At 40.9% G+C, this 16,172-nt stretch overlaps 1 protein-coding gene across 8 annotated transcripts in view; it reads left to right on the top strand.

The window, feature by feature from the left end:
- Window positions 1-16,172, top strand: part of SPATS2L (spermatogenesis associated serine rich 2 like) — a 177,946-nt gene that overhangs the window by 130,405 nt on the left and 31,369 nt on the right. For 6 of the 8 annotated variants that reach the window (XM_033232043.1, XM_033232041.1, XM_033232042.1 and 3 more), the window contains 2 exons: window positions 1,578-1,784; window positions 3,108-3,243. In XM_033232043.1, the coding sequence (XP_033087934.1) occupies window positions 1,578-1,784; window positions 3,108-3,243 (343 nt within the window). The remainder of the gene's footprint in view (window positions 1-1,577; window positions 1,785-3,107; window positions 3,244-16,172) is intronic. The other 2 variants (XM_033232047.1, XM_033232046.1) reach the window with 1 other exon arrangement.

Genomic DNA, 16,172 nt, shown 5'->3' with positions numbered 1-16,172 from the left:
AGTTCTACTTTAATATAACTAAGGATAAAATTGCATACTACCATTTGAATCTGTTTTATTACTGGAGGAAATGCTGTTTTCAGTACTTATGTACTTTGTTTATTACCTTTGCTGAACATTTTGTGTACTGTGAGTAAACTTTTAAGGGTATTCATTCAGCTCATAAAAAGTATGTTGTGCTTTCTTGATACATAAGTTATGAATGATGGATTCAACTGAAGTCTAATTATATTGATCATGAATGGACTAATGTCTAAAATCAAATTGACTAGGACCTAGATCATATTCCTTTGTATTTTTTCAAGTGTAGTCTCTGTGACTGTGTCAGGTAAGATTTTCATTGTATTTTACTTTTTTCTATGAAATTGTTTCGAATGTACTTTAATTCAATCATAATTCTACAGAAAGCCATTGAGCCAGACACAAGTACTAGGGCTTCGAAACAGAACTGGACTCAGTGTTGGCCCTTGGAAAGGTTGCAGCCCCTGCAAGGCAGGGGTGAGGGGCAGATACGGAAGCCTTGTGTTAAAACATAAAACCATGGTACCATGGTTTTAAATAAAGCAAAGCACCTTGGGAGTAGAGAGTAGCAAGGGTGACTATCTGAAAAGGCTGGGCATTACAAAGATGACTGTGTTCTGTTTGAGTGCAAGCCAGTCAGCCAAACAAGTGAAGACATTCCCGCAAGGTTATCCAGGACATAAGGAATACCAGAACTTGGTTTTCCCAGATCCAAACTGCACTCATCAAGCTTTCTACAAGAACCTGGCCTTCAAAAGCACACTGGCTTCCCTTTTCTCACACCCAAAACTTTCTCTGGTAGTAAGCAAAATGTTAAGGGTGATACATTTCCTTTTCAGGCCACTAACGTGCCATTTAATTCACTCCAGCAATAACTAAATAGGAGCCTACCTTTAAAAGATGCCGAAAGCAACATCCTGCTAATTTATTGCCACATCTATTACATCTCCAGAGAGAATCTGACTCCCTAGATTTTAAATATAGTTGAGATATTATGATGACGTTTTCTGATTTAAGCCCTCCATAAATTAGATGCAATGATTATAGTATCTGTTGTCACTTCATTTTTGCTCTATCTCCAATCACTCTTCTGCCTTCATTAATTCCGAATAAAATATCACAAGACATTTATGTAGCACTTGGAGATAGGAGGGCTACATTTTTATAGCCTCAATATGAAATTGTACTTAAAGACTCATAAGCCTTTACTGGAATAGCAGGGGGGAAAAGGCACTGCTCATCTTTTACAGGCCTCTTAGTAACCTTCCTGGATAGTTATGGATGAGGAAACTAGGGCTCAGAGATGCCCAGGGTCACTCTACAAGTAATTACCAGAGCCAAAACATGCCCAAGTCTTCCTACTCAAAATACAAGGCTCTTCTAGTACACCCTCTAATCTTCTGGGGATTCTTCTGAAAAAGTTTCTTGACTGTTTGCAGTGAAAGGCATTATTGCCAACTTGTAAACAAAAACAAAAATCTTGGCATCCTCCATCACTTTGTCATCAGTGTTTTTAGTTTATCACTTCACAGTCATTATTTGGTGTTTTCTTACAGAAGGCAACAGACTACTGCAACAGAAACTATCCTTAGATGGGAACCCCAAACCTATACATGGAACAACAGAGAGGTCAGATGGCCTACAGTGGTCAGCTGAGCAGCCTTGTAACCCAAGCAAGCCTAAGGCAAAAACATCTCCTGTTAAGTCCAATACCCCTGCAGCTCATCTTGAAATAAAGCCAGATGAGTTGGCAAAGAAAAGAGGTAAAGTGATTTCTTTTGCACAAATGATTCAACATATTTTGCACATACAGAAAAGTGCCAGAGTGACAGAACTTTCCAAAAGATGCTGCTTAGTGAAAAGAGATGCACATGAAATTGCTTTTTTTTTTTCTGTGACCCACATAGATGGAAAGGCAGATGTGATTCCTCCCATGTAATCAAAGGTCTTGAATATTTAAATGGAATTACATCTCCTTTCTCTGCCCCCTGAGACCATTCTTCTTGTTGTAGGCATGGATAAACTTGCACCACAAATACCTTCCTTCCTAATATCTTACAAAGCAAGTGCTCATGCAGGAGCTCTTTTAAAAATGTAACTGCTGAAAGGGACTCATGTTTCCCTGATACGCAATTGCTTGACTTGCATTGAACAAAGATGAGTCTGGAGGCTGGTATATGTTCTTTAGATATGGTCTTCCCAATGTAAATTCAGTTCTGTGTTAGAAATTACACACAGTGTAACATTGAAAGAGGGTTTTATATTTGACACGCTGGATTTTTATGATTTTTCTGAGCTTGGATATACTTGATACATGACTGTATTAAAAATGAAAATCACTTCCTTTTTGATTCCCAGAAGATTAAATACTATTCTTTTCATTCAGCCTCAGTTGTATCTGATTTCCTTGGCTTTAGTTTGATCTGCTTTCTCACTTTTCTTGAGGGGGATTTCTTTCTTCTACGAAACATGGCCTGATTGTGATAAGTACAATCTGCCTGTTTGTGATACACTATCTGTAGACCCTGGTGACAGTTTCAGGAAATCAGGCGAGATGGGCACCCATAGAGCTATTTTCAGTGCTGCTGCTCTAATTACAGACCTGGCTTTGGATGATGGGGCCAGTGCCAGTGTACCTGGCACTGATGCCCCATCCTCTCTCTAGCTCATTTGTACCTCTCCCAGTCTCTGTGTCAATTTCCTCTTCCAAAAGCCCTGCTGGCTTTTAACCATGCAAAGTGGTGTTTATAGAGAGAGCCAGCAGCACAAATGGTCTTTAGACATATCAGATTCTAAGGCGCTGCAATTTGTGATAGAACATAATGATCACAGCCTCCTTCCAAAGAGTGCAGGAGACAAGCGTACCCCAGATGGCCCAGCCAGAGACCCCACTAGTGAAATCATAACAGCCTCAGGTGCCACACAAACCACCCACACTGGGTTACAAACATTCTCCTGATGGAACTTTTACTAGACAAAAGATGAGTCCATTTTTCTTGGTGGGCTAATTGCTTTGTTTTGTCATTTAGCTTACAAACAGAGGATAAAATGCTCAAGTTAATAATATTTTTTGACATCAATTTTAGGCCCAAATATTGAGAAATCAGTGAAGGATTTGCAACGCTGCACCGTTTCTCTAACTAGATATCGCGTCATGATCAAGGAAGAAGTGGATAGTTCTGTGAAGAAGATCAAAGCTGCCTTTGCTGAATTACACAACTGGTGAGTGATTCAACATAGGAACTATAAATTTGTGATGCTTGAGCTGTTCCAACAGGTAAAAGTATCAGATGGAATACGTTGTTTATTTAGTACATAAACATCACAGAATAACTCTCCAGCAGATTTTGTTAAGCCCTGCAGGCAGTAGCATGTATCTTGGGAATAAAAAAGAAGATAAAGTATTTGAATAAAAAGAAACCTGATAGACATAATTCACTGGAGTTTGAAGTTGGCCCAAAACTATATGAATGATGTAGAACAAAACCTCAACAAAGACTAAAACCTCAAAAAATAATATTTTTGATAAATCCCTGGAAGGCTAATATCATGAATACTACTAGGAAGACAAAATATTTTCCAGCACTATAATTATAAAATAAGAATTCCCTTAATGAAATTCAGAAACATCTCATATAAGCTTAGCGACGGAATCCCATTCTTGGGTAACTTTAAGACTAGAATTTAAACATGGTGCATCAATATGGTTTTGGTCCTGCCTTGCCCTTCCCTGCTACTGATTTTGATGGAAAATGTTTAAACCCTGTATATTTGCTCATATCCACAATTGAAATGATACATCTGTTAATAAAGGTTTAGTTATTATCAGTAGAAAAATGTTCTCAGCGTATCAGTTAGGTCTCTTTCAGTTTGGAGTGGCAGAAATCAAGTCACACTAGTTAAAGACAAAAGAGAATTTATTGGCTGATATACATGAACATTTCAGAAGGTTCCTCCAGACAAATTTGGCTGTAAATCCTCATTATGTTATCAGGACTCATTCTGTCTCACCCTCTCTCCTTCCTCTCTCTCCTGGTGCCTCCCACAGTCTCCTAGCTCTCTCCATTCTTGGCTTTTTTCTTAGGCACCATCTCTCCTTGTGGCAGCAAAGATGACCCCCTCACAGCTGCCACATTACATAATCCTTAGCCCCTCTGATGATCTGAGAGACGGCTTGGTCTGAAATAGCAAAAGTCCAAGGGTTGGCACATATCCATCATGCCCAAGTTCATGTAACATATTCCCTATCTCTCATTGGCCTCCCGTGATTCTAGAATTTGATCACTTCTTCTGCATGTTTTTCCTATTCCAAGTCCTTGCTTTGACATTGATGTGCTTTTTAGCAGAAACTATAGAGTTGTGTAAAACTAAGAATTAAGCTTAACACTAATCTAAAATGCATGAATTTTAAACCATCTGCTATGTATCATATAAGATCCTAGGGGTGCAGAAGACACCAGGAACTTGAAAGAAAACTTTCTCCTTCAGTTATCATTCAGCCTCTCAGAGGCCCTCTGAGGGGAGGATTCATCTGCCTTCCCCCATCCCCAGTTGTGGCATCTGGATGTCACCGTAAGTCTTCTCTGTTTGATCATATTGTTCAAAGCAACTCCAAGAATATGTTTGAGTACTTAGAGAAATTAAAGATGCTATATAAATGAAAATTGTTATTACTATTATTTTATAGTTTTATAACTTTCCAATCTATCTTTAGGTAAGTTACCTTAACACTTAGAAGTATACCCAGCTTCCAGGGCTGTTCTCTAGAGCCAGGGTCTAGAGACATGGGGCCAACTGGTAACTATCCTAAGCATTATGGCCGTAAGGTGTCTGTGCGCTACTCGGCTCTGCTGTTGCTGCTCAACGGCAGCCCTACGTAATCAAAAAGGCTGTGGGCCAGATTTGGCTCATGAGGGTCATAGTTTGTCAACCCCTGTCTAGAGGCATTAGTTAGCTGTTCAGAGAAGACCACTCTATCTTACTCTTTAGTGTGGCCTTTTCGAATAAACTCTTCCTCTGAGCCTTCCATCTGAGTGACTCATACACTAATTGACAAAGTGTAACAATGCCCTCAAATTACTTCCCTCTTCTCCAGCTGCTCTGAGTACTTCTTATTTTATTTTATTTCTTAGTAAAATGAACATCACATGGGTCATGAGACATCTTGAGATTTATAACAGATTCTGTGAGAGTTTTACTCCTCAAGAGCTGAAAGCGTGGGGCCAGGAAAGTCAGCACCCGAGGAAATTGTATATTTTTTCTCTGCTTGTAATTCATGTTGTGTTTTAAACTGATGGAAAGAATCACTTCTGAATGAGTGCTGCCAAGTAGTACTGCTGTTTAAAAGCCACCTACTTAACAAAATGGCACTTTTTCTGCAAACCGTAGAAGACATTTAGATCAACCATTTTTGGTATGCCGTTGCTATAAAATGAGTAAACACCAGCACTTATTTTCTGATCTAATCCTTAATAAAAGTGATCCCACAATAATTGCATAAATGTTAACTTAAAAATAAAACCAAAGTGCTTTTTAAAATCAACTATGCATGTCTGCCAAACAGAAAAAGCTTGCCTGTGTTCCAAATGAGCTTGCAGCCCAGCAAACATGGTGACGTACTTGAATAAAGCCTCCCTCTTGTTTTCTAAGGGGAAGAAAATGAATTTTAGAGATTGTGGTGCTCTTGAAATATCAGGTCACAAAATTGGAGATGGCAGCTTAGAAATTTTTTTAATGAAATTTTCCTATTGATGGTGAAATCCTGCATTCTAAGCATTATAGGAAACTTTGAGTGAACTGTAGGTGTATTAGAATGTACTCATTTTAATGCAGTTGTAGCCTCAGTATTACATCATGAGGCATATCTAGATTTGGAGGACATGGGGACAAGTCCTCTGGTGATTTCCAGAAAGAGTGCCAGTTCTGAGAGAGATGTCACCGCATATGGTGCACAAGCGACATAGATGTTACCTTCCATTTCCAGTGCATCTTCTACTCTGCTTGCTTTGGGCCACCCAGTTATCCCAACCACAACGTACTCAACAAGCATGTCGTATAGTTTAGAACTGGACACTCAGGTCAGAAATTCTAAATGTTCACTTTGCTACCAAAAAGTGCCAGCATAAGGACCTGAGTCCTGCTTGACTAAATTCCCTGAAAAGTACTGCTGGAATTCATGAGAATGATGATTTTGAGAGGCTGGGAGCAAGCTGTTGTTTGCACATCTTCAATACCAAGCAAGCACACATCAAGGTAAAATGAACGAAATGATCTCTCTTCCAATCGGGCTGTGAAGAATATTTTGTTCAGTACAGTTATTGAAGAAAACCACTAACTAGCTAAAATGTAAAATCAAAGTTGTCATTTAAGCAGGATGCAGTTACGTAGGCTGCATTACCGTAACAGAGCATTCTCATTTTCCCAGGAAGAATTAGGGATTTGTGAGGGGAACAGAGATGACACAATGCCCTCACAATACATCTTAACAGAAAATAAATTTTGCGACATGAGCATCTGTGTGAAAAGTCACATCAGGAACTAACATGAAACAGCTGGTTTCTTTTCTGTATGATTGGCCTCCTACCACAACTGGAAAATATTCATCCTTTGGAATCATAGCTGCCAGATTTAATTGCTTTATATGCAAACTAGTCTAGCTTCTCATCACAAATCTGTATGTGTCCAAGTTGATTGTGAAGGCTTAAAATGAGCAATAAAACATTAAATTCAAAAAAAAAAAAAAACATTGAGGAAGGAGAATAATACTTGATAGTTCCACCATATGCTAGGGGAAAAAGTGTTCCAAAATAGATAGCTGTAAAAATAGCTGTAAAAATTCTGTGAGGTACTATTGTCAATTTAACATCTAATTAAAAGCACTCTAAGAAAATGGAAGACAGGAATGAGCCAATGGGGTAGCGTGTATGCTAGGCGTGGGGAGGCGTAAAGAGGCTACAGAGAATGGGGGCTGGAGGGAGCAGTCCTTTTAGCAGTTTTGTTTTCCAAGAGGAAAGGGAAATCTGTGAAAGCATGTGTTCTGTACCAATGGGCCAGAAATGTTCCTATGCTTTGTGTTTACTTTTCCAAAAGCAATGCCAGGTCTGGCCCAAGCAGAATTTCAAAGTAGGTCAGGAGTCTCAGCTGCCTGCACCCTGAGCCCTGGCCCACTTACCCTTCCTCTGCCAATTTTCCTGCATCTTAGAGTTTTCTCCTTCCCAACAGACAGGATGAACCTCCTGCTGCCATCTACAGGCCAGGGCTCCTCACCTCAATCAAGATAGGTGTTTAGAGTGGTGTCTCCATATCCCTTTTCTCTTTTTTTAAATCTTTTTTTTTTTTTTTAATTAAACTTTAAGTTCTAGCGTACATGTGCATAACGTGCAGGTTTGTTACATATGTATACTTGTGCCATGTTGGTGTGCTGCACCCATCAACCCATCAGCACCCATCAATTCGTCATTTATATCAGGTATAACTCCCAATGCAATCCCTCCCCCCTCCCCCTCCCCATAATAGGCCCCGATGTGTGATGGTCCCCTTCCCGAGTCCAAGTGATCTCATTGTTCAGTTCCCACCTATGAGTGAGAACATGCGGTGTTTGGTTTTCTGTTCTTGTGATAGTTTGCTAAGAATAATGATTTCCAGCTGCATCCATGTCCCTACAAAGGACGCAAACTCATCCTTTTTTATGGCTGCATAATATTCCATGGTGTATATGTGCCACATTTTCTTAATCCAGTCTGTCACAGATGGACATTTGGGTTGATTCCAAGTCTTTGCTATTGTGAATAGTGCCTCAATAAACATACGTGTGCATGTGTCTTTATAGCAGCATGATTTATAATCCTTTGGGTATATACCCAGTAGTGGGATGGCTGGGTCATATGGTACATCTAGTTCTAGATCCTGAGGAATCGCCATACTGTTTTCCACAATGGTTGAACTAGTTTACAATCCACCAACAGTGTAAAAGTGTCCTATTTCTCCACATCCTCTCCAGCACCTGTTGTTTCCTGACTTTTTAATGATCACCATTCTAACTGGTGTGAGATGGTATCTCATTGTGGTTTTGATTTGCATTTCTCTGATGGCGAGTGATGATGAGCATTTTTTCATGTGTCTGTTGGCTGTATGAATGTCTTCTGTTGAGAAATGTCTGTTCATATCCTTTGCCCACTTTTTGATGGGGTTGTTTGTTTTTTTCTTGTAAATTTGTTTGAGTTCTTTGTAGGTTCCAGATATTAGCCCTTTGTCAGATGAGTAGATTGCAAAAATTTTCTCCCATTCTGTAGGTTGCCTGTTGACTCTGATGGTAGTTTCTTTTGCTGTGCAGAAGCTCTTTAGTTTAATCATATCCCATTTGTCAATTTTGGCTTTTGCTGCCGTTGCTTTTGGTGTTTTAGACATGAAGTCCTTGCCCATGCCTATGTCCTGAATGGTACTACCTAGGTTTTCTTCTAGGGTTTTTATGGTATTAGGTCTAACATTTAAGTTTCTAATCCATCTTGAATAATTTTCGTATAAGGAGTAAGGAAAGGATCCAGTTTCAGCTTTCTACTTATGGCTAGCCAATTTTCCCAGCACCATTTATTAAATAGGGAATCCTTTCCCCATTTCTTATTCCTCTCAGGTTTGTCAAAGATCAGATGGCTGCAGATGTGTGGTATTATTTCTGAGGACTCTGTTCTGTTCCATTGGTCTATATCTCTGTTTTGGTACCAGTACCATGCTGTTTTGGTTACTGTAGCCTTGTAGTATAGTTTGAAGTCAGGTAGCGTGATGCCTCCAGCTTTGTTCTTTTGACTTAGGATTGTCTTAGCAATGCGGGCTCTTTTTTGGTTCCATATGAACTTTAAAGCAGTTTTTTCCAATTCTGTGAAGAAACTCATTGGTAGCTTGATGGGGATGGCATTGAATCTATAAATTACCTTGGGCAGTATGGCCATTTTCAATATTGATTCTTCCTATCCATGAGCATGGTATGTTCTTCCATTTGTTTGTGTCCTCTTTGATTTCACTGAGCAGTGGTTTGTAGTTCTCCTTGAAGAGGTCCTTTACATCCCTTGTAAGTTGGATTCCTAGGTATTTTATTCTCTTTGAAGCAATTGTGAATGGAAGTTCATTCATGATTTGGCTCTCTGTTTGTCTGTTACTGGTGTATAAGAATGCTTGTGATTTTTACACATTAATTTTGTATCCTGAGACTTTGCTGAAGTTGCTTATCAGCTTAAGGAGATTTTGGGCTGAGACAATGGGCTTTTCTAAATATACAATCATGTCATCTGCAAACAGGGACAATTTGACTTCTTCTTTTCCTAACTGGATACCCTTGATTTCTTTCTCTTGCCTGATTGCCCTAGCCAGAACTTCCAAGACTATGTTGAATAGGAGTGGTGAGAGAGGGCATCCCTGTCTTGTGCCAGTTTTCAAAGGGAATTTTTCCAGTTTGTGCCCATTCAGTATGATATTGGCTGTGGGTTTGTCATAAATAGCTCTTATTATTTTGAGGTACATTCCATCAATACCGAATTTATTGAGCGTTTTTAGCATGAAGGGCTGTTGAATTTTGTCAAAAGACTTCTCTGCATCTATTGAGATAATCATGTGGTTCTTGTCTTTGGTTCTGTTTATATGCTGGATTACGTTTATTGATTTGCGAATGTTGAACCAGCCTTGCATCCCAGGGATGAAGCCCACTTGATCATGGTGGATAAGCTTTTTGATGTGCTGCTAAATCCAGTTTGCCAGTATTTTATTGAGGATTTTGCATTGATGTTCATCAGGATATTGGTCTAAAATTTTCTTTTTTTGTTGTGTCTGTGCCAGGCTTTGGTATCAGGATGATGTTGGCTCATAAAATGAGTTAGGGAGGATTCCCTCTTTTTCAATTGATTGGAATAGTTTCAGAAGGAATGGTACCAGCTCCTCCTTGTACCTCTGGTAGAATTCAGCTGTGAATCCATCTGGTCCTGGACTTTTTTTGGTTGGTAGGCTATTAATTATTGCCTCAATTTCAGAGCCTGCTATTGGTCTATTCAGGGATTCAACTTCTTCCTGGTTTAGTCTTGGAAGAGTGTAAGTGTCCAGGAAATTATCCATTTTTTCTAGATTTTCTAGTTTATTTGCGTAGAGGTGTTTATAGTATTCCCTGATGGTAGTTTGTATTTCTGTGGGATTGGTGGTGATATCCCCTTTATCATTTTTTATTGCGTCTATTTGATTCTTCTCTCTTTTCTTCGTTATTAGTCTTGCTAGCAGTCTGTCAATTTTGTTGATTTTTTCAAAAAACCAACTCCTGGATTCATTGATTTTTTTGGAGGGTTTTTTGTGTCTCTATCTCCTTCAGTTCTTCTCTGATCTTAGTTATTTCTTGCCTTCTGCTAGCTTTTGAATGTGTTTGCTCTTGCTTCTCCAGTTCTTTTAATTGTGATGTTAGAGTGTCAATTTTAGATCTTTCCAGCTTTCTCTTGTGGGCATTTAGTGCTATAAATTTCCTTCTACACACTGCTTTAAATGTGTCCCAGAGATTCTGGTATGTTGTATCTTTGTTCTCATTGGTTTCAAAGAACATTTTTATTTCTGCCTTCATTTCGTTATGTACCCAGTAGTCATTCAGGAGCAGGTTGTTCAGGTTCCATGTAGTTGAGCGGTTTTGATTGAGTTTCTTAGTCCTGAGTTCTAGTTTGATTGCACTGTGGTCTGAGAGACAGTTTGTTATAATTTCTGTTCTTTTACATTTGCTAAGGAGTGCTTTACTTCCAATTATGTGGTCAATTTTGGAATAAGTGCGATGTGGTGCTGAGAAGAATGTACATTCTGTTGATTTGGGGTGGAGAGTTCTATAGATGTCTATTAGGTCTGCTTGGTGCAGAGATGAGTTCAATTTCTGGATATCCTTGTTAACTTTCTGTCTCGTTGATCTGTCTAATGTTGACAGTGGAGTGTTGAAGTCTGCCATTATTATTGTATGGGAGTCTAAGTCTCTTTGTAAGTCTCTAAGGACTTGCTTTATGAATTTGGGTGCTCCTGTATTGGGTGCATATATATTTAGGATAGTTAGCTCTTCCTGTTGAATTGATCCCTTTACCATTATGTAATGGCCTTCTTTGTCTCTTTTGATCTTTGATGGTTTAAAGTCTGTTTTATCAGAGACTAGGATTGCAACCCCTGCTTTTTTTTGTTCTCCATTTGCTTGGTAGATCTTCCTCCATCCCTTTATTTTGAGCCTATGTATGTCTCTGCATGTGAGGTGGGTCTCCTGAATACAGCAGACTGATGGGTCTTGACTCTTTATCCAGTTTGCCAGTCTGTGTCTTTTCATTGGAGCATTTAGTCCATTAAAACATTTAAGGTTAACATTGTTATGTGTGAACTTGATCCTGCCATTATGATATTAACTGGTTATTTTGCTCGTTAGTTGATGCAGTTTCTTCCTAGCCTTGATGGTCTTTACATTTTGGCATGTTTTTGCAATGGCTGGTACCGGTTGTTCCTTTCCATGTTTAGGGCTTCCTTCAGGGTCTCTTGTAAGGCAGGCCTGGTGGTGACAAAATCTCTAAGCATTTGCTTATCTGTAAAGGATTTTATTTCTCCTTCACTTATGAAACTTAGTTTGGCTGGATATGAAATTCTGGGTTGAAAATTCTTTTCTTTAAGAATGTTGAATATTGGCCCCCACTCTCTTCTGGCTTGTAGAGTTTCTGCTGAGAGGTCTGCTGTTAGTCTGATGGGCTTCCCTTTGTGGGTAACCCGACCTTTCTCTCTGGCTGCCCTTAAGATTTTTTCCTTCATTTCAACTTTGGTGAATCTGGCAATTATGTGTCTTGGAGTTGCTCTTCTCGAGGAGTATCTTTGTGGCATTCTCTGTATTTCCTGAATTTGAATGTTGGCCTGCCCTACTAGGTGGGGAAGTTCTCCTGGATGATATCCTGAAGAGTGTTTTCCAACTTGGTTCCATTTTCCCCCTCACTTTCAGGCACCCCAATCAGATGTAGATTTGGTCTTTTTACATAATCCCATACTTCTTGCAGGCTTTGTTCATTTCTTTTCCTTCTTTTTTCTTTTGGTTTCTCTTCTCACTTCATTTCATTCATTTGATCCTCAATCGCTGATACTCTTTCTTCCAGTTGATCGAGTCGGTTACTGAAGCTTGTGGATTTGTCACGTATTTCTCGTGTCATGGTTTTCATCTCCCTCATTTCGTTTATGACCTTCTCTGCATTAATTATTCTAGCTATCAATTCTTCCACTCTTTTTTCAAGATTTGTAGTTTCTTTGCGCTGGGTACGTAATTCCTCCTTTAGCTCTGAGAAGTTTGATGGACTGAAGCCTTCTTCTCTCATCTCATCAAAGTCATTCTCTGACCTGCTTTGATCCGTTGCTGGCGATGAGCTGCGCTCCTTTGCAGGGGGGATGCGCTCTTATTTTTTGAATTTCCAGCTTTTCTGCCCTGCTTCTTCCCCATCTTTGTGGTTTTATCTGCCTCTGGTCTTTGATGATGGTGACGTACTGATGGGGTTTTGGTATAGGTGTTCTTCCTGTTTGATAGTTTTCCTTCTAATAGTCAGGACCCTCAGCTGTAGGTCTGTTGGAGATTACTTGAGGTCCACTCCAGACCCTGTTTGCCTGGGTATCAGCAGCAGAGGTTGCAGAAGATAGAATATTGCTGAACAGCGAGTGTACCTGTCTGATTCTTACTTTGGAAGCTTCCTCTCAGGGGTGTACTCTACCCTGTTAGGTGTGGAGTGTCAGACTGCCCCTAGTGGGGGATGTCTCCCAGTTAGGCTACTCAGGGGTCAGGGACCCACTTGAGCAGGCAGTCTGTCCGTTCTCAGATCTCAACCTCCATGTTGGGAGATCCACTGCTCTCTTCAAAGCTGTCAGACAGAATCATTTGCATCTACACAGGGTTCTGCTGCTTTTTTTGTTGTTGTTGTTTAGCTGTGCCCTGTCCCCAGAGGTGGATTCAATAGAGACAGGCAGGTTTCCTTGAGCGGCTGTGAGCTCCACCCAGTTCGAGCTTCCCAGCGGCTTTGTTTACCTACTCAAGCCTCAGCAATGGCGGTCGCCCCTCCCCCAGCCTCACTGCTGCCTTGCAGTTAGATCGCAGACTGCTGTGCTAGCAATGAGGGAGGCTCCATGGCCGTGGGACCCTCCCGGCCAGGTATGGGTATAATCTCCTGGTGTGCCCGTTTGCTTAAAGCGCAGTATTGGGATGAGAGTTACCCGATTTTCCAGATGTTGTGTGTCTCAGTTCCCCTGGCTAGGAAAAGGGATTCCCTTCCCCCTTGCGCTTCCCAGGTGAGGCAATGCCTCGCCCTGCTTCAGCTCTCGCTGGTCGGGCTGCAGCAGCTGACCAGCACCAATTGTCTGGCACTCCCTAGTGAGATGACCCCAGTACCTCAGTTGAAAATGCAGAAATCACCAGTCTTGTGTGTTGCTCGCGCTGGGAGTTGGAGACTGGAGCTGTTCCTATTCGACCATCTTGCTCCGCCCCCCTCTCTTTTTTTTAACTATGAAAACTCAATTATCTTATGTAACTACTAAACTCATTCCTTTGATAATCATGTATCCTTCCTCTCAAAGGGACATATTTGCATGCTAACAAATGCTCTGTTGAGACTCTCTACCCCAACCAAAAGAATAACTCTAAAAGTGAGAATGTGGCAGGGGAAGGTGGCACACACCTGTAATCCTAGCCCTTTGGGAGGCTGAGGCAGGAGTTTGAGGCCAATCTGGGCAACACAGTGAGACCCTGTCTCTACAAAAAGAAAAAAAAGTAGCTGGGTGTGGTGGTTTGTCTGTAGTCCCAGATACTCGGGAGGCTGAGAGGTGGGAGGATCACTGGAGTCTAGGAAGTTGAGGCTGTAGTGAGCCAAGATCATGCCACTGCACTCCAGCTTGGGCAACAGAGTGAGTCCCTGCCTCAAAAAGTAATAATAAAATAAAAGTGGGACTTTTAGGCAGAAGAAAAAGCTATTTTGAAATAAGTTTATCGTTCTCATCCCTCAAATCCTTCTCATCTGCTACTGAAGCCCTGTTAATAGCCAAGCAAAATCACACACAGATTATCAGTGTGGTCTACAGGTGGCCTCACATACAAACCAGATGTCACCACTGACACTTTAAATACTGTGCATTTTTCCCAGGATGTGATCTTGAAGTCTCCCATATGGGAAATTGCCAGTGGCACTGTTGAGTATCAGAACCACCTATGTAACCATGTGTCCCATATTCCCAGTTTGCTCTCCTCAGATACCCGGATAATTTTAAATTGTTGAAACATATATCCTTGAAGCCCCTTTAGTTTGAGTCCAAGTAAGACCATCACTGTTGCAGGTTTTTCACAGCTGATTCTTGCCATGTTAATTGGTTGTTTTTGTTTTTTTTCCCCTGCCCTTATTCTCCAAATTTTACCTGCTTTCATGTGACTCCTGGCTTTCCAAACAATGGTAAACCCTGGCTTTTCTGTGTCCTTTGGTTTTTTATGTGTTCTCTTTGTGAACAACTTAACATTAAAAGATAATGTCTATATATTAGTATCTACTTCTTTGCATACCAAAGTATATGTGTGTACACTATAAATAAAAAGTCAGAGCTTTATAGTCCTCCCTTGCCTAAGTGCCACCCCCAGAGATACTGACAGTACCAGGCTTTTAAAAACAACAGGCCGGGCACGGTGGCTCACGCCTGTAATCCCAGCACTTTGGGAGGCTGAAGCAGGTGGATCACCTGAGGTCAGGAGTTCAAGACTAGCCTGGCCAATGTGGTGAAACCCCATGTCTACTAAAAATACAAAAAATTAGCCAGGCATGGTGGCGTATACCTGTAATCCCAGCTACTCAGAAGGCTGAGGCAGGAAAATCACTTGAACCTGGGAGGTGGAGGTTGCAGTGAGCCAAGATCACTCCACTGCACTCCAGCCTGGACAACAGAGTGAGACTGCCTCAACAACAACAACAACAACCAAAGGGCCAGGCACGGTGGCTCATGCCTGCAATCCCAACACCTTGGAAGGCCGAGGCAGGAGGATTGCTTGAGCCCAGGAATTGGAGACCAGCCTAGACAACATGGAGAGACCTCATCTCTACAATTTTTTGATTAGCTGGGCGTAATGGTATATGCCTGTGGTCCCAGCTATTCAGGAGGCTGAGGTGGGAAGATCACTTAAGTCCAGGAATTCAAGGCTGCTGTGAGCCATATTCATGCCACTGCACTCCAGCCTGGATGACAGAGTGAGACCCTGTCTCAATAAAAACCAAAAACAGATCATTCTCTTGACATCTGTGGTTGAAAATTGACATTTGCTGGTCTAGAGTCTTGCAAAGGGAGTGATATATCTAGGGCCACAGCAGTGGTTCTTAATGGGACGATTTTGCCCCCAGGAGACCATTGATTTGGAAATATTTTTGGTTGTCACAGCCACAGGGAGAGAGTGCCGCAGGCATCTATTAGGTAGAGGCTAGGGATGCTGCTAGCCATCTCTCCCGCCGCTCCCCTGACCCAAAATGTCTGTAGTGCTGGGAAAGCCTGAGTGAGAGGAAAGTGAGAGGAAGAGTATCTCATTCGTCCTGCCACCTCACTTCTGCTGGAGCTCCTTGAGGGAAGGATGGAGACTCTTCCCTCTGAAACATCCCTGAGCATCTGTCTGACCCCAGCTGCCCTCCTAAGCCACCACTGGAGATATGAAAGAGGGACTTTCCAATCACTTACAAACCCAAAGAAACATACTGTATTTGTCTTCTCATTTCATATCAGTGCAGCAGGAAATATTTTTTCCATAGTGCCTGAAATGTAAACCCTCTCACTACACATTTTAAAGGTCAAATTACATTTTTGTCTCCTTGAGATCAGAAAAACAATAATACTGAAGTGTAGAAAATTGAAGGCTTTGCTTTATCGTCTCTTTTTCATTATAGAATTCTACTCAGTCCTTAGAAGAAAATGGAAAAATTAAGAACCGAAGGTTGTAGCTAATGATAAGCAGTCACTTTCATTAGCCATTCTGTTTCTACCTGAGTCTTTTTCTCATTTTGCAATAAAACCAAATATCGCAGTGGGGACCAGGATTAGGATGAAGATCTGAGACATGTAAAGATAAATACAGTAAGGAATTGTTCCATTAAATGTCTGCTTGGGGGTTCTTCTTCTTC

This window comes from Trachypithecus francoisi, unplaced genomic scaffold, assembly GCF_009764315.1.
Source record: "Trachypithecus francoisi isolate TF-2019V2 unplaced genomic scaffold, Tfra_2.0 Lachesis_group13, whole genome shotgun sequence".
Taxonomy (NCBI): domain Eukaryota; kingdom Metazoa; phylum Chordata; class Mammalia; order Primates; family Cercopithecidae; genus Trachypithecus; species Trachypithecus francoisi.
This window is presented reverse-complemented; position numbering and strand designations above follow the sequence as displayed.